The 25,295-nt window shown below is 35.0% G+C and overlaps 1 protein-coding gene across 1 annotated transcript in view; it reads left to right on the top strand.

The window, feature by feature from the left end:
* The window catches only part of LOC134258360 (ras-specific guanine nucleotide-releasing factor 1-like), an 81,861-nt gene that overhangs the window by 39,956 nt on the left and 16,610 nt on the right, over positions 1-25,295 (top strand). Inside the window, exons 10-15 of the mRNA XM_062740886.1 lie at positions 2,167-2,284; positions 7,467-7,621; positions 16,310-16,388; positions 16,502-16,707; positions 17,806-17,888; positions 21,687-21,710. Coding sequence (XP_062596870.1) covers positions 2,167-2,284; positions 7,467-7,621; positions 16,310-16,388; positions 16,502-16,707; positions 17,806-17,888; positions 21,687-21,710 — 665 coding nt within the window. The remainder of the gene's footprint in view (positions 1-2,166; positions 2,285-7,466; positions 7,622-16,309; positions 16,389-16,501; positions 16,708-17,805; positions 17,889-21,686; positions 21,711-25,295) is intronic.

Raw genomic sequence — 25,295 nt, 5'->3', positions numbered from 1 at the left:
TACTGTGTGTGATTGTCTAGGGTGAGTGTCTACAGACTGATTACATACTGTGTGTGATTGTGTAGAGTGAGTGTCTACTGACTGATTACATACTGTGAGTGTCTACAGACTGATTACATACTGTGTTTGATTGTCTAGGGTGATGTCTACAGACTGATTACATACTGTGTGATTGTCTAGGGTGAGTGTCTACAGACTGATTACATACTGTGTGTGATTGTCTAGGGTGAGTGTCTACAGACTGATTACATACTGTGTTTGATTGCCTAGGGTGATGTCTACAGACTGATTGCATACTGTGTGTGATTGTCTAGGGTGAGTGTCTACAGACTGATTACATACTGTGTTGATTGTGTAGAGTGAGTGTCTACTGACTGATTACATACTTTGTGATTGTCTAGGGGGAGTGTCTTCAGACTGATTACATACTGTGTGATTGTGTAGAGTGAGTGTCTACAGACTGATTACATACTGTGTGTGATTGTCTAGGGTGAGTGTCTACAGACTGATTACATACTGTGTGTGATTGTCTAGGGTGAGTGTCTACAGACTGATTACATACTGTGTGTGATTGTCTAGGGTGAGTGTCTACAGACTGATTACATACTGTGTGTGATTGTGTAGAGTGATTTTTTATTACATACTGTGTGATTGTCTAATAAAAACAGACTGATTACATACAATGTGTGATTGTGTAGAGTGAGTGTCTACTGACTGATCACATACTGTGTGTGATTGTCTAGGATAAGGGTCTACAGTCTGATTACATATTGTGTGTGATTGTCTAGGGTGAGTGTCTACAGACTGATAACATACTGTGTGTGTTTGTCAAGGAAGATGTCTACAGACTGATTTTATAGATGCCCTCTGTGTGATGTCTACCGTATAGAGATAATCTGTCCACCATTTATGGTTGTAAATACTAGTGTTTCTATGGTATAGGAATTGTTTGTATTAAATGGTTGTACATAATGTATCTATGGTTTAAAGATAATATATCCACCATTATGGGTTGTCTGTGCGGTTTCTATAGTATAGAGAGAATATATCCACTACATACAATATCTATGGTATAGAGATAATATATTCACCATTAATGGTAGAACATACTGTTTCTATGATGTAGAGATACATGTATATCCACCATTAAGAACATATGCAAGGTACCTTACCTACTGATAGTTTTTCAAGACATTCTAAATTTAAACTTATAATACCATTACATGTTCTTAGACAAAAAATCACATGCGTTACCAGGGGTTTCAAAAAGATATCAAATTGTGAAAAATTTTGCATTATTCAAAAAAAAAAATGTACAAAAATTACAAAACATAAAGTCTAGATTTTTTTCATCAAAAAATGTTTTAGAAGAGGTGTGTACAAATCCATTTATAGACATTAAAAGAATTGCACACAGGTCCTTCATTTAGTGGAACTCTTTAACTCCAGGAAAGAACCCCATGAACCCCAAACTAGTACATTGTGTATGACCTTAATTGGTTGGACATACTGTTTCTGTGGTGTAGAAATAATATCCTACCATTAACAGTTGTACATACTGTTTCTATGATATAATATATCCACAATTGAACATAGAGGACGTTCTTTCTGTGATCATGCAGTACGCTGTCAATAGAGTTATTCTGTGTATGCCTTGTTTGTTTTGCTGACATAATTAATTTATTATATGAAATACTGATTGTTAGGCCATTATTACACACTTAGTTGTCCACGGATTTTCTCATTATTCCCAATCATGACAACAAGCACACGGCGGTAGTGACCGGTCGGCAGGGGAAGCTCGCTCCTGCATTGACACCTAATCCCACTTCTAATGTTTTTGAGGTCCGTGTTTGCTCTGCTCCTAATTTGTAATAATTTAATTTTAGTTGTAACATTTAATTTGATTGGGTAAAAGATTTTTTATCCATTTGGTATAACATATCTTGCCTACGTCACAATTAGTTATGTCAAAAATGTATTACTCTGCTTGACGTTACTTTTAAAATATGCTCAATTTGAAGACATTTTCTGGTGGAAAAATTCTCTCATTGTTTTCGCTGAAATTAAATGTTAAATGGACTTTTGAGCTTGAATACTATCTGTTATCTCCACATATGTCATACTGCTATTGTAATTTGAATTTATGGAATATTTGTGTTACAGATTATGCATGATGAAGTCAGTGAAACAGAGAACATCAGAAAGAATCTATCCATTGAGCGAATGATCATTGAGGGTTGTGACATTTTACTGGATGTTAACCAGACATTTGTCAGACAAGGTTGGTTATATTCTGTTGTAAGACATGTTTTAGTTAATCTTTAAGGAAAAGGGTATCCTTCTTACACATCTGCTGAGGCAAACCTGTAAATATAGGTTGGTCAAGTGATCAAATATCATCACTGCTGAAGGATTTAACTTTAATGAAGGATGATGGTGGCTTCCCAAGGGGGGAGAGGGCGCATTCAATTTAATTAAGACGTAAAAGGGTTTGGTTGAGGGGAAAAAATATGTGCTTTAGAATAGGAAAAATAAGTGAATCCTCATTATATGATATTCAGGTGATTGTCTTCTTTTTGACTTTATGTTGAGGAACACTGAAATACTGTAGATTACTCAATTTTCCCCTCTTCTTATTTTAGCAAGATAGACCATTTACTTCTTATAAGAGAATTTTTTGTTACAAATTAAAAAATTACAAAATAATATAATCTGTATACACAAGAATGGTATTTTCTTGAGCAAACTGCCTCACTGAATTACGTGAAAATAAAGTCCTTGTAAATAAAAGTGATATACAGTATTGGAAAGCTGTTTGAAAATTTTCTTTTGAACAGAAATTCTGTGTATAAAAAGCTTCTGAAATTTGTGTATTATGATACAAGAGTTGTTGGAAAATTTCACAGACACAATGATCAATGTCGACACAGTAAAACCATCAGTTTATTTAGTCCACTGTTTGGAACAGGAGATTCACATTGATTGAGATGTTTGGGTCAAGAGATTCACATTCAGTGCAGTGTTTGGGTCAGAAGATTCACATTCAGTTTATTGTTAGGGTCAGGAGATCCACATTTAGTGCAGTGTTTGGGTCAGGAGATTCATATTCAGTGCGTAGTTAGGGTCAGAAGATTCACATATTAAGTGTTCTGTTTAGGTCTCGAGATTCACATTAAGTCCACTGTTTGGGTTAGGAGATTCACATTAAGTCCACTTTTTGGGTTAGGGGATTCACATTAAGTCCACTTTTTGGGTCAGGGGATTCATATTCAGTCCACTGTTTGGGTCAGGAGATTCACACTGAGTCCACTGTTTGGGTCAGGAGATTCACATTGATTCCAATGTTTGGGTCAGGAGATTCACATTGAGTCCACTGTTTGGTTCAGGAGATTCATATTTAGTCCAATGTTTGGGTCAGGAGATTAACATTGAGTCCACTGTTTGGGTCAGGAGATTCACATTAAGTCCATTGTTTGGATCAGGAGATTCACATTGAGTCCACTGTTTGGATCAGGAGATTCACATTGAGTCCACTGTTTGGTTCAAGAGATTCATATTTAGTCCAATGTTTGGGTCAGGAGATTCACATGAACTCCAATGTTTGGGTCAGGAGATTCACATTAGGTCCACTGTTTAGGTCAGGAGATTCACATTGAGTCCACTGTTTGGGTCAGGAGATTCACATGAACTCCAATGTTTGGGTCAGGAGATTCACATTAGGTGCACTGTTTAGGTCAGGAGATTCACATTAAGCCCACTGTTTGGGTCAGGAGATTCACATGAACTCCAATGTTTGGGTCAGGAGATTCACATTAGGTCCACTCTTTAGGTCAGGAGATTCACATTGAGTCCACTGTTTGGGTCAGGAGATTCACATTGAGTCCACTGTTTGGGTCAGGAGATTCACATGAACTCCAATGTTTGGGTCAGGAGATTCACATTAGGTGCACTGTTTAGGTCAGGAGATTCACATTAAGCCCACTGTTTGGGCCAGGAGATTCACATGAACTCCAATGTTTGGGTCAGGAGATTCACATTAGGTCCACTCTTTAGGTCAGGAGATTCACATTGAGTCCACTGTTTGGGTCAGGAGATTCACATTGAGTCCACTGTTTGGGTCAGGAGATTCACATGAACTCCAATGTTTGGGTCAGGAGATTCACATTAAGTCTACTGTTTAGGTCAGGAGATTCACATTGAGCCCACTGTTTGGGTCAGGAGATTCACATGAACTCCAGTGTTTGGGTCAGGAGATTCACATTGAGTCCACTGTTTGGGTCAGGAGATTCACATGAACTCCAATGTTTGGGTCAGGAGATTCACATTGAGTCCACTGTTTGGGTTAGGAGAATCACATTAAGTCCACTTTTTGGGTTAGGGGATTCACATTAAGTCCACTTTTTGGGTCAGGGGATTCATATTCAGTCCACTGTTTGGGTCAGGAGATTCACATTGAGTCCACTGTTTGGGTCAGGAGATTCACATCAAGTCCACTGTTTGGGTCAGGAGATTCACATTGAGTCCACTGTTTGAGTCAGGAGATTCACATTAAATCCACTTTTTGGGCCAGGGGATTCACATTAAGTCTACTGTTTGGGTCAGAAGATTCACAATGAGTCCATTGTTTGGGTCAGGAGATTCACATTAATCCACTGTTTGGGTCAGGAGATTTACATTAAGTCCACTGTTTAGGTCAGAAGATTCACATCAAGTCCACTTTTTGGGTCAGGAGATTCATATTTAGTCCACTGCTTGGGTCAGGAGATTCACATTTGTAAATTGTCTATTGTAGTTCAGCATGTCTCCTGCCATGTAATCAATTTCCTCAGGGAAACCCTAGCTGTTCATCCTTTTGAATGTTATATTGGAAAAAAGTATTGATCTGTTTATACATACACCCACCAGTCAGTTATAGCAGTGATTACAAACAGGAGGCTGAGATGCAGTGACCATTGCTCATCACAGGATACCAGTTGAGTTACGTGAGATATATCTCAGAGGTGACAGGATCCCATCACTTGTTTAATAATTCCCCTGCTGTACCTTACACTTGTCTTCTTTGTGTGTTGTACATTTAAGGTTTGTATTATTTATTTACCTGTGGTGTAAAATGGACTAAACCATGTTAATTATGTTCCCCAAACGGAGTTTGGGAACATATTGTTTTTACTCGGTTTCTTATTATTATTATTATTATTATTATTATTCTTTTTTTTCTTCTTTGTTCTCCGGTACTTTTTTGTGTTCTCAGAAACTGTTCACCCAACTGAGCTAAAACCTTTTTAGGGTTAATAGGTGTGTAGTGTAGGTGTGCAACACGAAGGTTATTTTGCGCGCATACGCATGCACGTGCGGGCGCGTGAAATGAGTGAAATGACGGATATACTTTATATAGCCATAACTTTAACATTTTTTGATGAAATATTTTAAAACTCATTTATTAAGGATATATTAATAGTGTAGATAATGTGACACTGTCAAATTAGCACGAACTCACGCGCATGCACGTGCGCTTCGCTTTGATTGGCTGCAACAAAAATCTCAATATCTTTTCTGTTTTTTGACGAAATGCTATGAAATTTAAAATATAGGCATACTTTAGGATGTACTACAATATGATATATAACAATTGTCATGTAAACACGCGCATGCACGTGCGCTGCAATCTGATTGGCTTAAACTTTAAATGGCTATAACTCCCTTGTTTTTCAACGAAACAGTATGAGATTTAGAACATAGACAAACATAATGGACTCCCACAAGGAGGTATGGTCGTCATGCACGTGCATGCACGTGTGCTTTGCTCTGATTCGCTGAAACAAAAATCGCAATATCTTTTTTTAATTTTTGACGAAATGCTTTAAAATTTTTAACATAATCATGCATCAGGATGTCCTACAATATGACATATAACAGTTGTCGTGAAAACATGTGCATACACGTGCGCTGCAATCTGATTGGCTTAAACTTAAAATGGCTATAACTTCCTCGTTTTTCAACCAAACAGGATGGGATTTAGAACATAGACAAATATAACAGACTCCTACAAGAAGATACAGTCGACATGCACATGCATGCACGTGCGTGCACGTGAAATGAGTAAAATTACAAATACACTAGATTAAAACGTATTTTTTAATACTTTTGGATAAAACACTGTAATTTCTAGTATATTTATAGTGTAGACAAGATGATATGGTCATTACGCACATGCATTCAAATGCGCATGCGTGCAATGCATAAATTTGAATATACTGAATATACTTCTGGGAAACATTGTTATAGTCTAAAAATGATAGAGTTCGTCTTATTTAATGAAGCTTACAGGGAATAAGGCACCAAAAGGGAGTTGGGGAGCGTTTGGGGAACATCTGTAACGGTTCCCGTTACAATTAGCCCTAGTTATTTGAGATATGTGCGTTGTTATAAACAGTGGATTTTGTCATAAAAATTTCAACTTGGCCAGGGTATGTACTGTTATATTGCATAAATACTCCATTTTCATTGTGTTTTCAGGCCAGAGAAAAAAAATGAGAAAATGGCTTTTTTTGCACCGGGTGTTTCACAATTAAGTGCTTACTTCTTTTTTTTTTAATTAAGCTTCCTTTTGTTTTGGTTCCTGGTAAGATTTACATTTTTTCATCTGTAAGCCCATTTCCTGTAATGAAGTTTATTATTGAGTTAATGTTGAAATCAAGACATGTCTTTCAAATTATTCTAGACTTATGATTTATTATGTTGTTGAGAGATGAATACAAGACAGATGATTAAAAGTACTTGTGTAAACAAAAACCCTACAGACCAGGTACATGGAGATTGAGCAATATGCTGAGTTTTGTTCTTCTGGAAAGGTTATTAGATCAATGCTATATATTGCTCAGTTTGATTCATTAACACAGGTGAGATGTTGCATCAGGATTTTTGTAGTCAGAGCTCTATGATAGAATTGGTAGAATTGCCGATTTGTTGATGCTTGACTGGTGATCTTGCCTAGCTCTTTACTACAAATAGGCTGTAGCCGAACCACAAACAAGGCCATCCCAATTAAGATTTAACACTATTGATTTTATGTAGAGTCTGCTGTGTGCTTCACAATCATGAGACAGATTTATCCTCACACAAACCAAGTATTGGAAAATCTCATTATATTGATCATGAAGATCTATTCCTAACATATCTAACACATCAGGAATTTAGAGAGTGCACAGACAAAAAGGGGAGACAATAATGCTCAGTAAAGAATGGCCATTAGGTCAAAGGTGACCACTAGGTGGCAGGCCTATTCCCAATATCCTTTGCACATGCCCAAGAGACACCACTTAATGCCACTCTTCTGTCAGTCATTGAACTTTTGTGAATGTCAATGTCAGTTACCTACAAAAAAGGGACAAGCAATTGGATAGGACATCTTATATTGATTGATACAGTTTGATTTCTTTTCATATTGTACGTTTTTTACACAGGTCCCCTTATTCAAGTCTTTAATGAGAAGAGTAAGTCCAGTTTGTGGCCCATCAAAGATCGGAAGGAGAAGGAGGTGATATGTCAGGTTTTCCTCTTCACCAATCATATGCTTCTGACAACCCGAGCATCAAACGGCCGGCTACATCTCGCCAAAGTAAGTCTATATATAGTGTAGTCACCAAGAGTGACAACTTGAGCAGCAAATGGGCGGCTACATCCATCTCTCCAAAGCAAGTGTATATATACTTTAGTCACCAAGAATGACAACCTGAGCATCAAACGGATGGCTATATCTCACCAAAGTAAGTCTATATAGTGTAATCACCAAGTATAATATCCTGAGCATCAAATTGCAAGCTTCGTCTTGACAAAGTAAGTCTATATAGTGTAATCACCAAGTATAACATCCCGAGCATCAAATTGCAAGCTTCGTCTTGACAAAGTAAGTCTATATAGTATAAAGTATTTCTATGTAGTATAGTCACCAAGTATAAGTTTGGATCATATTGACCCCACTGTAGACTACAAAATAAAAAAAATATGCTATAGGTACATTATTAAGGGACTTGTATATCTTTTACCAACTACTATATACCATTCTCTGAATTTGTGAATCCAGTTCAATAGAAATGTCATTTGTTAGATTTTTCTTTTTTCAGTCCTGTTTAATGTGCATTATTTTGGGAAAAGTGGTGGCTAAAATATATTTATAAAATGTTTGTGAATACTTCAGGTAGAAATTGTTACAAGTTACCAATGTTGAATTCACCGATTCATCATCTTTCCCCATTAATATTCCTATAATGAATAACGTAAATCTGGAATTTTTTACATTGATTTTATTTTGCGAATTCAGTTCAAAATGCTGTTGATTAATTTTTATGTTTCAAAATTCTGCAAATGACCACTGCTTTGTTTACATTTTTTTATTTGGCAATTTATTTTTAAGAAAAATATTTTTGCGAATGCAATGAACTTGCTAAAAATTTATCTACAGCAAAAATTTCCAGATTTACAGTATATTCAGCACTTTGTGCTCATGTCTCCCAACCTATTGGCACACAAGAGTATTTTCTGTGTAGGATCAACTTTTTTATCATAGCAGGCTACCGTCAAATGAATTGATGTTACTGGGTTTTTTTGACAGTCTGTTTTAAAGTCAGTATTTTGCAAAGCCTATGGTCAATAATTTACAACAAATTGTTTGGATATATCTTTTTTGGAATGTTTCATACCAAGTGTCAGGCTATTATTTTCTTACTACAAGTGACTTTGACTACAGATAATTCTTGTTTACAACACTGAGGGTTCCTGGTTGTGACCAGTTGACAGGGGAAGCTTACTCCTCTACCTGCCCTGATCCCAACTGATTCCAGGGGTCCATGTTTTTTGCTCTATTCACATTTTGGATTGTTTGCAGGATTTGTCCAGTCTAGTGCTTTCCTTTTCTTTACCTTTACAAAGGGATTCTTAGTACTGATGTAAGAGTGTGTGGTGTTACAGTTTTCACCTACTTTACTTTCCTGGATCAGGACTTTTTAAAACAAGTTGTTCTGATTTCTTAAAGATGATTTTTTTCATGTGTACTGAGATTTTAATAAACCTCTTCATGCAGAAAGGGTTACTGAACTTTTAGCGCAATCGCAGAGTATGGGGTTTTTGGCGTAATCAGGAATTAGCGCTAGGCATGTCAGTTCCATGTATTATATTTATAAATTTTCTTTAGTGGTATTCATGAATTAGCACATCGATGTCTGCACCAAAGCTGCTAATATATGAAAACTGCTTTTTTAAGTACAAATACAGTATATTGGATAGGGGTATTGAAATCAGTAAGTCTCCGTGTCGGTCTTGCTTTCTTACTTAACACTGTTAGTTAACTGATGGTCACACACAGACTAACGGGTCACTAATTTTCAATTTTACAAAACTCGGAGGTTACTCATGAACGTAATAAGCTTGAATACTTTAAGTAGACATAAAATTGCAGCAATGTCAGTTCATAAGGCTTGATTTTGAGTTGTAGTAGGTAGTATAAATATCTGTAGAACTTTGAGTCCTACTAATTTTTTTTTATACTGGTCAGCTACAATAAGTTAAATAGGAAAATCACCAAACTGACGTCAATAGAAAACCTCAAGCAAATTCCTCTCTTTTTCTGGATTCAAAGCTAATGTCGGTAGAATATAAAGAAAGTGTAAACAAAAAAATAGATTTTTTTTTCAAAAGAATCAATTTTAATTTATAATTGATTCGTAAATAAAGATTTGACATACAGTTTACAGTAATCTTTGGATAATATACACTAGCTCAGTCATCGTGCTGCGATTTTTATTGATTGTTGTGGACTAATTAACAGAATACCTGGCTTGATGTGACACAGTGTGTGTGTGTGTTTTTAATTTTTCTCGGACATCTGTTTTTGACAGATCTGATCGTTCATTGATCTGTTTTTTTCTGAGAAGAGCCTTGCCAGGGTATGTGTTACACATCCCCTCATTCTGTATAACCTTGTATGGCCTGCTTCAGGAAGGATTCCAATATGGTGAACCAGAGCAGCCGCTCGCAGTCTGAGGTCAGCTGGAGGCTGGCCTAGGTAGACCCTCAAGGACACGGGATGATCGTGATCCTGTACAACTGAGATATTTTTCCTGTGAGCGAGGTAACAGTTGGCAGGGCTTGATTAAAGAGACTTTCACTTCTGCACATACAGACAGGATATCTAGACAATGATTTTATCAGTGTCATAATGGATTTTTAAATTCTATTAATTTTTAATTTAAAAGATGTATAGTTTTGAGTAGATTAAGTCTTTACATCAGGTAAGATTTTCTTGCTATAGTTAATTGTTATAATGGGAAATGTAATTTTTTACACTTCATTGAGACTTAGACACAGGTTAACATGCATTTTTTGGGGTTATTTCTTTTAATTTTCAGGGACGTAGCAACGGGGGGTGGGGGGCTGCCTCCCACTTTTTTTGCCAACAATACTTTTACTATTGAAAATGTTCATTGAAAGGCTGGTTGCCCCTCCCCCCCCTACTTTATACTAAAGTAAAGTAATATGAAGGAAATATAGTACTGTATGCTTAGAAATGGATATTGAAAGGAATTGGTAGTGAAAAAAGTTTACCTCTACTTGTATATTCTTAATGCAGGTATTGTGTAGTTTCTGAAAATGATTATAAAAATATTTCATTTATTCAAGAATGAGTTTTATTTGAGTTCTTTTAAAATATATATTTTATTGTTGGGTTGAAAATTATGGGCATGTTGTACATTTTTATAAAAACTAATTTTAAGTTGTTTGGCAGGATGGGGTGGGGTTGGGAGGTAATCATCAGAATTTAGCATTTTTACATATTACGTGTTACCCCTGTATTGATTTCGATAATGGCAAAATCGCTTAAATAGTGCCCAAAGTTTAATTCAAGCTAGCAAAAAACTGGTACAATCAATAAAAAAAAATTGTATATTATTTTATCGTAACCATTTTCTCTTTCTAACGGTGCAAGAATTATTCTGATATTTGCAGTATTAACGAAGTTATGAATGTTTGTTCAAACTATATTCGATTTTCAAGTCAGATGTGTAGAAATGTGTATTTGCCATGAAAGGGGTTAAGTAAAACAAGAGGCCCATGGGCCACATCGCTCACCTGAGAAGCTTTGGCCATTCTGTTCTTTACCAGATTTCCCCCTTGTAATACATATTGTGACCCCACCCTACCCCACTAATCATAATTTAAACAATTTGAAATCTACACTACCCCAGTATGCTTCCATATAAGTTTCAACTTTGATTTTCAAATTTTTTCTATATATTTCTATGTAAAACATTGAACCCACATTGTGGCCCCGCCCTACCCCCGGGGGTCATGATTTGAACAATTTAGAATATACACTACCCCAGGATGCTTCCAAATAAGTTTCAGCTTCTCTGGCTCAGTGGTTCTTGAGAAGAAGATTTTCAAAGATTTTTCTTTTATATTTCTATGTAAAATTTTGATTCCCCATTGTGGCCCCACCCTACCCTTGGGGGTCATGATTTGAACAATTTAGAATCTACACTACCCTAGAATGCTTCCACATAAGTTTCAGCTTTTTTGACCCAGTGGTTCTTGAGAAGAAGATTTTAAAAGATTTTTCCTTTATATTTCTATGTAAAACATTGATTCCACACTGTGGCCCCGCCCAACCCCCGGGGGTCATGATTTGAACAATTTAGAATCTACACCACCCCAGGATGCTTTCATATAAGTTTCAGCTTTACTAGCCCAGTGGTTCTTGAGAAGAAGATTTTCAAAGATTTTTTCTATATATTTCTATGTAAAACTTTGATTCCCCATTGTGGCCCCGCCCTACCCCTGGGGGTCATGATTTGAACAATTTAGAATCTACACTACCCAAGGATGCTTCCACATAAGTTTCAGCTTTTCTGGCCCAGTTGTTCTTGAGAAGAAGATTTTCAAAGATTTTTCCTTTATATTTCTATGTAAAACTTGGATTCCCCATTGTGGCCCCGCCCTACCCCTGGGGGTCATGATTTGAACAATTTAGAATCTACACTACCCAAGGATGCTTCCACATAAGTTTCAGCTTTTCTGGCCCAGTGGTTCTTGAGAAGATTTTCAAAGATTTTTCCTTTATATTTCTATGTAAAACTTTGATTCCCCATTGTGGCCCCGCCCTATCCCCGGGGGTCATGATTTGAACAATTTAGAATCTACACTACCCCAGGATGCTTTCATATAAGTTTCAGCTTTACTGGCCCAGTGGTTCTTGAGAAGAAGATTTTTTAATGACCCAACCCTATTTTTGTCTTTTCTTGAATATCTCCCCTTGCGAGGGGATATGTCCCTTCATTTTAACAACTTAAATTCCCCTTCACCCAAGGATGCTTTGTACCAAGTTTGGTCAAAATTGGCCCAGTGGTTCTTGAGAAGAAGTCGAAAATGTGAAAAGTTTACAGACGGACGGACGGACAGCTAGACAGACGGACGACGGACAAAATGTGATCAGAAAAGCTCACTTGAGCCTTCGGCTCAGGTGAGCTAAAAACACAGGCTATCTCAAGTAAAGGGACTATACTTCTCTTAGACTCAGATACAGGTTAATTCAGGTAAATGTGCTACTTCTCTGAGACTCAGATATAGGTAAATTCAGGTAAAGGTGCTACTTCTCTGGGACTCAGATATAGGTAAGTTCAGGTAAAGGTGCTAATTCTCTGAGACTGAGACAAAGGTAAATTCAGGTAAAGGTGCTACTTCTCTGAGACTCAGATATAGGTAAATTCTAGGGATGGCAATTTGTATCCGCGGTTAACTGATAACTCGGTGGGAACGATGGCAATTAATTGGTTAGAAAATTTGTAATCAGTCGGTCAGGAAAAATAAAATTGAATATTATTTTCTTTAAAATTATTTTTAAAAAAGAAATCGCTGCACATGTGGTTGAAAACTTGGCATTTTAAAAAACTATTCAAACTGATTTGGAGATAATTATGGCTCTCCGTATTGACTAGACCATGGAGTTATAGGACAATTTGCGTAGCAGTATGCAATTATTGTGCAAACACCATGCCTTTACCCAGGCTGTCCTGTATTTCTTCAATCATGATGATTAATTTAATGAGAACACTGTGAAATGGTATGTTTGTCATATTTAGTTTTCTATCTAATTAAATTATTTGCCAAACATTGTAAATTAAGGGCTACAGTTCAGACTTAGTTTTGATTATTTTGACAATTTTACCCTGCATGAGATTGAGAATTTTCTAAGTTTTTTTTTCTCATTTATTTTGAAACTGAAATAAAAAATGAAGTTTTCTGATACAAAAAAGAGACAAATGGAATCTTTTTAACTTCTGTCATCATTTTTAAGTTTTTCTATGTAATACAGAAAGAGGTACATGTTCTTTGAAAATGTGTATTTTGAAATGATTAAGTTGTTAATCTGTCGGAACGTCTTGTGGTTAACCGATTAGCAATTCTGCATTCCATTGACATCCCTAGTAAATTCAGGTGAAGGTGCTACTTCTCTGAGACTGAGACAAAGGTAAATTCAGTTAAAGGTGCTAATTCTGTGAGACTCAGGCACAGGTTAATTCAGGTAAAGGTTCTAAAGTCTCTGAGACTCAGATATAGGTTAATTCAGGTAAAGGTGCTACTTCTCTGAGACTCAGGCACAGGTTAATTCAGGTAAAGGTTCTAAAGTCTCTGAAACTCAGACGCAGGCTAAGTCAGATAAAGTGCTTCAATATGTGCCTGTAATTTTGATTGCAAATGTTTGTTTTCTGTGTATTTCACTGTGTGATGTAATTATTAGAAAAGAGTTGGTTTTCGATCTTTTTTGTAACTAAACCTTTCATGTTAAATGAATGAGGATTGTAGTGTAATTGATATGATATATAAGTTTAAAATATACTTTTAATTTATCAATTTTTTAAATCGTTTCCTAAGTCTTGTACTTTAATTTGAACTTCAGACTTTGCCTAAAAGGCAGGTAAGGAAAAAGTTCTCGTACCTGGTGTTTCTATGGCAACACTTTTCACCACTGACACATCTCTAGGGTTTTTGTAGAATCACACCTGAATTTCTGTTGTTCAATAAGATTGTGTATATAATTATTAATTAAACACCTTTTTTAGTGTAGTATGAATACCTATCACTTCAATGCAATTGTTTATGTTAATTAAGAATGTTAAAACACAAAAGTCAAAAGAAATCCTTACACAAATGTATGACTGTTGTGATGTAGAGATATAATTATTAGCCATTCTCTTACATTCTCTGTCAACTGTTCTTTTTTCTGATCACCAAACCTGTAAATATCTACAAAAATATCAATAAAATTAGAAACCAACCCTTCTCCAGAAAGCATGATCTCTACCTCTGTCAAAATTATATACCCTTTTGTGTTTACATTCATCTGTAACCTTCTTCATCAAATTAATACGATATCTATAATCCCATAAACTAATGAAAATAATCTTCAGGAATAAATAGTGGTGAAGATGTTTACAACTTTGAAATCTGCTGATCAACTTCATTCAAACATCAGCCCACACCTTACTTGATTGGTCCACTTCATTCATACATCAGCCCATAACTTATACGATTGGTCCACTTCATTCATACATCAGCCCATAACTTATACGATTGGTCCACTTCATTCATACATTAGCCCACAACTTATACGATTGGTCCACTTCATTCATACATCAGCCCACAACTTACTTGATTGGTCCACTTCATTCAAACATCAGCCCACACCTTACACGATTGGTCCACTTCATTCATACATCAGCCCATAACTTATACGATTGGTCCACTTCATTCATACATCAGCCCATAACTTATACGATTGGTCCACTTCATTCATACATCAGCCCATAACTTATACGATTGGTCCACTTCATTCATACATCAGCCCACAACTTACTTGATTGGTCCACTTCATTCATACATCAGCCCATAACTTATACGATTGGTCCACTTCATTCATACATTAGCCCACAACTTACACGATTGGTCCACTTCATTCATACATCAGCCCACAACTTATACGATTGGTCCACTTCATTCATACATCAGCCCACAACTTACTTGATTGGTCCACTTCATTCATACATCAGCCCATAACTTATATGATTGGTCCACTTCATTCATACATTAGCCCACAACTTATACGATTGGTCCACTTCATTCATACATCAGCCCACAACTTACACGATTGGTCCACTTCCTTCATACATCAGTCCACAACTTACTTGATTGGTCCACTTCATTCATACATCAGCCCACAACTTACTTGATTGGTCCACTTCATTCATACATCAGCCCATAACTTATACGATTGGTCCACTTCATTCATACATTAGCCCACAACTTATACGATTGGTCCACTTCATTCATACATCAGCCCACAACTTATACGATTGGTCCACTTCATTCATACATCAGCCCACAACGTATACGATTGGTCCACTTCATTCATACATCAGCCCACAACTTATACGATTGGTCTATTTCATTCATACATCAGCCCACAACTTATACGATTGGTCCACTTCATTCATACATCAGCCCACAACTTATACGATTGGTCCACTTCATTCATACATCAGCCCACAACTTATACGATTGGTCTATTTCATTCATACATCAGCCCACAACTTATACGATTGGTCCACTTCATTCATACATCAGCCCACAACTTATACGATTGGTCTATTTCATTCATACATCAGCCCACAACTTATACGATTGGTCCACTTCATTCATACATCAGCCCACAACTTACACGATTGGTCCACTTCATTCATACATCAGCCCACAACGTATACAATTGGTCCACTTCATTCATACATCAGCCCACAACTTATACGATTGGTCCACTTCATTCATACATCAGTCCACAACTGATACGATTGGTCCACTTCATTCATACATCAGCCCACAACTTCGAAGTATAATGCTGTGGAGTTTTACAGTGACACTGGACTAAACATGTTAACTTGTAGCTCTAGGGAGGCAGTATTTCAGATGAATTTTACACTGCATCTTGGCAGGATACAAAATAATGTAGGAAGCAAGACTACTCTTCAGATCCATTTTATAGATTACACAGCATGGTTGGAGTATACCCTTGTAAAATGATAATCTCAGTTCTTTCATTAATTTTATAGCCAGGATGCAGTATCTACTGCTCTGATTTCTTGATACAAATAACACTCACATAATAGACTTAGTCAAGAAACTATCTTTATTTCTATTGAATTGATACATGTCTAAGGTCTGTTTTGATAGATAATGTATGTAATTTATGTTTGTATTTCAGCACTATGGGAAGATCCCCCTAATTGATTGTACACTGATAGAGGATCCTGGAGCAGAACCCTTTATAAATGACCCAGACAGTGAGTTTCTAGTGTCTTATTGTAAAACTCTATTTATCGTTAGCCCTCAAATGTGGTTAATACTTTTAATTAACTCAGTGTATTAATTCTATAATTTATTGTTTTTTTGTCAGCATCTTCGGTAGATTCCATAGACAGCATCCGAAGTACCAGTTCCTTAAACACCCTCATCCAGCCCGGGGAGAAGGAGACGCGCACAGATTACAATGGACTAGACTTTAAAATTATAGTGGATACCAAGAGTGGAAACAGGACATCCATAACTTTAGTGGCAGCCACTCGCCAGGAAAAACTGGCGTGGTGCTCCGACATCAGTCAGGTGGTTACTCAGATCTGTAACAATAGTCCCACTTGTTCTATCTCAGTGTAAAAACAAAGCCCAAACTTATACTATAGAAATCTGTTTATAATGCTTTATATCAGTTAGCTAGGTGACTCTACCCAGTGCTACGCTCCAGATTGTAGCAGCTTACCTAGCTGCTATGCTAATTATCTAGCTCTTATGATGATTGAACAATTAAAGTATGATTTGAGCTTTCAAGATTCAAGCTGCTATGCTAGGCCTGGTACACAGATATTATGATTGAACCTGCGGTGTGATTTAGCTGTTCAAGATTGTAGCAGCTAGCATAGCTACTAGGCTAGATATCTAGGCTTACCAAGCTAAAGCTTTTATACTGTAGATCACTAAATTTTCGCGACACCTTATTTTCGCGAGATAGTCATTGACTCTTGATTAGCGAGACAAAATTTTCGCGAATTGTGGTTATTGCTCTATATAATCTTAAGGAATACTATTATACGCGAGAATTAAATTTTCGCGAGCAAACTGTCTCGCGTAATTAGGCGAAAATAAAGTTCTCGCGAATTAAAAGTGATTTACAGTAAATGTTTTTGTAGCATACCATTCAAGTATTTTTAGACCTGGATTCTAAACTCTTATGATCTTGAAAGCAGCCCAGGTCTGAGGTGTTACTGTCAGTCAATGTTTTTCTGTTCTGGACAGAGCATATAGGCAAATTTTACAGAATGTTTCTTCTAGAAGGCAGGGGGATAATGGGCATTAGATAATATCCATATGAGGGACTAAGATTCTTTCAGAAATTATTTGAAGAAAAAGAATGCAAGATATACATTGCAGTCCCATTTAGTGTACATTCATTATATATAAGAATAAGAATAATTTTACACAGAAATAAATAAGAATAGACAGAATTAAGTTTTGTCTCAAGTAATTTTCTGTGTGATCTCTGGTGATCAATAAGGCACATGGTCCTCTAACTAATGTGTTTTAAAAAATCATTTATCAATGTCATACTTGCATGCATTTTAACTACATATATGATATTGTAGCAGGATTATGCTGTCTTAACAAGTTGTTTGTTGTGTTTTTACATTTCCTGTGTTTTGTTTATAGTGTATAGAAGACCTGCACTACAGTGATCTCCTGAATACCTCAATGAGTGAATCATCCTCCGTCACCATGCCTCAATCTGTCAGGTAAGAAAAACACCCCACCCCCTTTCTGTTTCATGATGATAGAGTATAAAGGTCATACTAATCTAGAGTGTTGCCTTAATCTACAGTCAATATTTGTATCATCTCTGAGATACATGAATCATCTCATTGTGTTCTTAATGCCCAATATCATTTGGGAATCGGAAATGCATCATCCACAATATTATACATATCAATGGCCAATCTGGATCAAAAAGTTGTATTTCTTTCAATTAAGACTCCATTATTACTGAATAAGCAAGACAACAGCTGTGATCGTCCTTTATAAATCACATATGCTAGGTAATTTTTAAACAAAATGTTGCAAATATCTGACATTTTAATTTCAAATTTTTTTTTCAATATCCAAAATGTATGAGATAATAAAATGCATACTTGAATCAATTCTGTGGGTAATATCCAAGAATTATAATTAATGGATATTATCTATGCATCATTGCATGTAAATATCCAAGCTAATATTCATACTTTGCCTATTACTTATGGATATGAAGCCTTATAGCCATGTATCAACACTCTGATATCCTTTTTGATATCCATGCTATAATCATTATTTATGGATATCCATAAAGTAAAAAAATATAAAATCCATTCTTTGGTCATTGCTTTTGGATACCAGACATATATCTAAGCTTTGATCTTTACTGGTGGATATCAAGGCTAAAGTCCATGCTTTGATCATTATTGATGGATATTTAGGCTCATATCCATGCTTTGGTCATTACTTTTTGATATTCAGGCTAATATCCATGATTTTATCATTATTGATGGATATCAAGGCTAATATCCATGCTTTAATCATTATTGAATGATATTCAGGCTAATATCCAGGATTTTATCATTACTGATGGATATCAAGGCTAATGTCCATGCTTTGATTATTTTTGGTGGATAGCCAGGCTTATATCCATCCTTTGGTCATTACTTGTGAATATCCAGGCTTATATCCAGGCTTTTATCATTATTTGTGGATATTCAGGCTAATATCCATGCTTGGATCTTTATTTGTGGGTATTCAGCCTTATATCCATGTTTTGTTCATTACTTCTGGGTATCCAGGGTAATATCGATTCTTCAAGCTTGTGGATGTCCAGGCTGTTTAATTGTTTTTTGTTTTAGCACTATTAGCTGTCACTGTTTGCTGGTTATGCACATTAACAAAGCTTACTAACATAGCTTTATATTAATAGAGATTGTTTTCTGAGAAAGTTTTGTCTGTCAGTTATATTCATTTGAAGCAGAATTTGTGCAAAATCTTATGCGTAAAAAGAATGAAACACTTGCTGTGGCCTTCAACTCGACATTTAGTTATATAGACAACGTATTGTCAATTAACAATGGTAATTTCCATTCCTACGTCTATACGATATATCCCGGTGAGCTTGAGATAAAAGATACCTCAGAGTCTGACACATCTGTTTCATACTTGGATATTTTACTTGAAAAAGACATTAATGATAGTCTAACAACCAAGCTATATGATAAACGTGATGACTTTAACTTTTCTATCATCAACTTCCCTTACTTATTTAGCAATATACCTTCATCACCTGCATACGGAGTGTATACCGGGTAAATCTCAGTTGATTCGATATGCAAGAGCATGCTCTATGTATGAACAATTTCTAAATAATTTTAAGTTAATGAAACAAGAATATCAACAATCTCGTTTAAAGTCATCATTTCATAAGTTCCATGGTTTATACAATGACCTTGTCAGCAAATACAATTTAACATTGAGTCAAATGCTGACTGATGTTTTTCATACTAATTGTCAGTCCCTTATTTATACACTGAATTGACGATGGATTTTTCCATTATTTCCTGATCATGACAAAGAGCACATGGCAGGTGTGACCAGTCAGCAGGGGATGCTCACTCCTCCATGGCACCTGATCCCACCTCTGATGTTTTGTTTGCTCTGCTCCCCCTTATTATGTTCCCCAAACGAAGTTGGGGAACATATTGTTTTTACTCTGTTTCTTATTATTATTATTATTATTATTATTATTATTATTTTTCTTCTTCCTGGGAAAATTTTGTCCACGAGAGATCTTGTAAACTACACATCCGACTTAGGTGAAACCTTTTTAGGGTTAGTAGGCATGTTATGTAGAGTTGCCAAACAAAGGTCATTTTGCGCGCACGTGCTTGCAAGAGCGCGCACGTGCAATAGGTGAAATTACCAATATAATGGTTATTGCCGTAACTTTTCCATTTTTTGATGAAATTTTTTGAAACTCATAATGTAAGGATACATTAGTAGTATAAACAAGATAGCATGATCAAAATAGCAAGATCTCACGCGCATGCACGTGCGCTTCGCTCTGATTGGCTGAAACTAAAGTCTCAATAACTTTCTTGTTTCTTGTCATAATCCTTTGAAATTTTGAACATAGTCCTACATTATGAAGATCTACCGCATGATATATAAGAATTTTCATGAAAGCATGCGCATGTGCGCGTGCTGCAAGCTGATTGGCTGAAACTTTAAATGGCAATATCTCCTTTGTTTTTTGACGAAATTCTTTGAAATTTAAAATATAGTCATGCGTTAGGATATCCTATAAAATGATATAGAAAAAAAATCATGAAATCACGCGCATGCACGTGTGCTGCAATCTGATTGGCTGAAACTTTAAATGGCTTTTTCTCCTTTGTTTTTTTGACGAAATTCTTTGAAATTTAAAATATAATCATGCATTAGGATATCCTACGAAATGATATTAAAAAAAATGAAATCACGCGCATGCACTTGTGCTGCAATCTGATTGGCTGAAACTTTAAATTGCTATTTCTCCTGTGTTTTTTCACGAAATTTTTTGAAATTTAAAATAAAGTCATGCATTAGGATATCCTACAAAATAATAGAAAAAAAATCATTAAATTACGTGCATGCACGTGTGCTGCAATCTGATTAGCTGAAATTTTAAATGGCTATAACTCCCTTGTTTTTCAACCAAACAGGATGGGATTTAGAACATAGATAGATGTAAGGGACTCCTACAAGAAGGTATGATCATCATGCACGTGCACACACGTGCGTGCATTTGAAACGAGTATATTTAAAAATACTCTTGAATGAGTGATTTTTATTACTTTTGGACTGAATGCTTTAATATATAGTATATTAAAATATTAATAGTGTAGACAAGATGATATGGTCATAACGCACATGCATTCACATGCGCTTGGGTGCAATGCTAAAAATTGAATATAATTGGCATCCTTCTGGGAAAGCGATGTTAAAGTCAAAAATGCACAGAGTTTGTCTTATTTAATGAAGCTTACAGGGAACATGGCACCGAAAGGGAGTTGGGGAGCGTTTGGGGAACATCTGTAACGGTTCCCGTTACAATTAGCACTAGTTTTGTATTGTTTTATGGACTTTGATATTGAATACTGGTCCTTATCTTCATATCCTTCTTGAATATTAACCTTGAGATTCTATTGTACACATATGTCTTAATTTGTAAGAAGTTAGGAATTAAGTTAAGGATATTATGAAAAGTTTGAACTTGAAACACATCAAGAAAGTTAATTATTGCTAAAATAATTTAATTTAGTTGTAACACGTCATTTGATTGGATAAAAAATTAATCTAAATTGTATAACCTGGGTTGCCTATGTCACAATGACCATGAAAGAAAGAGTGCATGAGACACAGAGAGAGAGATTATCATTGATTTAATTCATCTGAGCAACCATTATGATTCAGGTGAGCACTGTGGCCTACAAGCCTTGTTTAATTCACTAGTTTGATTTTTGCATGCTTTTCAGATACATCCACAGTACTCAGATATGGTGAGTTCTTGTTGTTTTACAGGTTGGGGGTTAGTTGTAGTAAACTCTTCATTTCCAAACAGCTTTATATTTAAAAAAAAATGAAGAAAAGGAAAGTAAATCAACATATAAATCTATAAGTTTTTAAGAAGATACATAAATGATTTTTAAAATCAGCCAAAATAAAAAGATGCACATGTTTGGAAAAGTTATTTCCCTTTTTTAAAAAAATTAAATGTAGTTCAAATTTGATTCAATGTTCCTGATACAACTATAAGAAAAGTTAATGATTATATGTTTCATTATATGTATCCTGCATTAATTTTATTTATAAATCTGTCTGTACGCTGCTGAATCTGCATAATTAACCCACATCTGTTTAGCTGGACTGTCGAGGTGGCACAGCCTTTAAAATGATAAATTTCACAGGTGTTAGTGTAAATCTCTGTATTTCATATATGGTGTTTTTCACTTTAATAGACATCGTTTAAAACTGCTTTTGATAGATTAATTAACTTTTAGATTCTCAATTCTTTAATCCACTTTGAGATTTTTTGCACTGCTTAAAAGTCCTCTTTTTGACTTTTTCTAATTACCTAAAACTCATTTAGAACAAATACACATAAATTAAGCAAACTTACAGATATAGCAAATCTTTTTGCAATCCACAGCAACATTTATAGAAAGGTCATTTAAAACTAGCCGCTCAAGAACCAATTAGAAAACATTTAGTAATTTAAATTTTACCAATGGCTCAATTAGGCTGATAATGAGAACCAAAGAGTTGGAAGAGTAGGAATGTTTTGTTTGTACAAGTATATATTTCTAGAATCTTGTATTTCAAGTCAGGCATTTTAATATATAGAAATCAAATTTTTGATATCAGTGGGACAGAGAACATCTGATTCAGTGTTACTTTTCCTGTTGACAGTACATTCGAGTTTAGTCAAACCTTAGAAGTTTGAAATATCCAAGGATTAATTCAGAGTATAGAGGGTAAAATACTTAAAGTAGCTTAATTAAAGCATTTAGTAGTTGGGGACTTTCAAATCACTTTGATATATCCATGCTATTCAAGATATCAGTGTTAGAGATAGCCAAGTTTAACTGTATTTTATGGCTCTTTGCTTAAATTATGACATTAAATTGAGTTTTCCAAATGATATATTATAAATCTGTTGGTTTGTCTGATATATGTATTTTTTTTTTTTTTTTTTTTTTTTTTATTTATTTATTTACAGATTCTATTATATACTTATACAATACAAATATACATTTTCTGTAAATTTTTTATAAGAGAGAGAGAGAGAGAGAGAGAGAGAGAGAGAGAGAGAGAGAGAGAGAGAGAGAGAGAGAGAGAGAGAGAGTAGAGCAAGAGAGAGAGGAGAGAGAGAAGGGATAGTAAGAAAAAAATTACAAAAACAGATTCTTCCAGGGTTTCCAGGCTTCGTCAAAAGTCAACTGATTATTGTTTTTATATGCAATATACTTGTTTATTTCATACATATATTTGATGGAGGATATCAGTCCATTCAAGGAGAGGTATTTACCACTACATCTCATTCTGTAGATAAAATATTTAATCTGAAGAGCAATGAGATATTTTATTTTGTCTAATTTTGCAAAAGATCCCAATATGAATTCTTTTTTCAAATATACAACATTAATATGAATCTTTCTAAAACAATAACTATCAAAACTATTCAATAAGTCTTGTACTACTTCACATTCCCAGAAGATGTGTTCAATAGTTTCTGTCTCAGTTTCACAAAAAGAACACTTGTATGAATCTATTTTCTTAATTTTATGTAAAAAGGAATTTGTTGCTAATATTTTATGATTAATGCGGAACTGAAACCACTGAAGTTTTGTATCTTTTGTGAGCTTAAAAGGAAATGAAAAAACTTTTTCCCATTCACTATCATTCAAGTTAAAAATTCTATTCCAACTAGTCTGACCTAAAGGCTTGATATCATTGCTTTTCAAAATTTCATATAAATTTCTTGATTTCTTCGCATTTAATAAACGGAATGTTTTTTGTGTAATATATGGCATATACACAGTTGGCATAGAAATTATATTTTTGGTTTTCATCCATTCTCTGATAGCAGCTATAAGTCCATTGTACTCAAGAAAGTTTGTATGGATTCCATATTTCAATTTAAACATATTAATGTCCATAAAGGAACCGTCCTCTCTTAAGAGATCATTTACGAAAAATACATTATTTTCAAACCATTTCTTATAAAAAATTGTTTTCTTGCCAATCAGTATATTTTTATTAAAAAATAGTGGTTCCATAGAGGCACTTGCTTCTGGTTCTGGTAATTTTTTAGAAAAAAATAGACAGGCTTCTAAAACATTTTTCCAAAACATATTTTTTACATCTTTAATTTTCTTGAGAATGTATTCTTCTCCACAAAAAACTGTTTTTTTTAAATCTAAAGTTAGATATGAATATTTACCTTGCAGTATGACATTTTTCATCCATACAAGTTTCAGAGACATAATAAACTCTTTAATACTAATCATCTTGAAACCGCCATCTTTAAGATCTTTAATACAAACTCCTTTTTTTAGTCTAAAAGCATTACTCCCCATTACAAAAGAATAAAAGGTGTTTTCTAAATCTTTTATATATAAATCAGTGGGATTTGGAAGGGAGGCAAAAATATGATTCAATGTTGGCAATAAAAGTGTTTTCAAAACTGTTAATCGTCCTAGTGGTGTGAGATTCCTATGTTTCCAATGTCTTATCATTTTCTTTATGTTTTCTAACTTTGAACTGAGATTCCTCGAAAGTATCTTCTGCAAATCTATATCAAATTCAATACCAAGTAACCTAAAGTTTTTCTTTCCCCACTCAAGAGATTGATTTTTACATAAAACCTCATCACTACCTTTTTTGCTACCTATCCATATTACTTGTGTTTTATCGTAATTTATATGTAAGCCGGACATTTTTGCAAAATCTCTAAGGGTACCTAAACTTGATTGTAAAGATTTCTCACTGCCATCTAATATAAGAGAAGTATCATCAGCGAGCATCGAGATTTTCTTTTCCCCATCAATAAAATATATACCTTTGATGTCTTTGTTATTTCTTATCTTAATAGCAAGGATTTCAGCACATATCAAGAATAAGTATGGGGATAGTGGGTCTCCCTGTCGACACCCTCGATGCAAAGAGAATGTTTCAGATAAATTTCCTCCCTGATTTACTGCTGATGTAATGTTTGAATAAAATAAACTGACCCATTTCCTCATAGACTTTCCAAAATTAAAGAATTTAAGTGATTTTTGAATAAAAGCCCAAGAGACAGAATCAAATGCTTTTTCAAAGTCAACAAGAAGAAGAAGACCTGGTATTTTTTCTTCTTCTGTGTATTGCATAATGTCATAGATTAGTCTAATGTTTTCAGCTATATGCCTGCCCTGTATAAAGCCTGTTTGATCAGGATGTATAATTTTATCTAGAAACCTTCTAATTCTATTTGCTATTGAACCAGATGCAATTTTATAAACTGTGTTTAAAAGAGAGATAGGTCTCCAATTTTTTAACAAGTGTTTAGGTTTGTCACCCTTCGGTAAGCAGGTAATGATTCC

This window comes from Saccostrea cucullata, unplaced genomic scaffold (assembly GCF_032062105.1).
Source record: "Saccostrea cucullata isolate Sc308-1 unplaced genomic scaffold, CSIRO_AGI_Scuc_v1 ctg4, whole genome shotgun sequence".
NCBI classification, from domain to species: Eukaryota; Metazoa; Mollusca; class Bivalvia; order Ostreida; family Ostreidae; genus Saccostrea; species Saccostrea cuccullata.
This window is presented reverse-complemented; position numbering and strand designations above follow the sequence as displayed.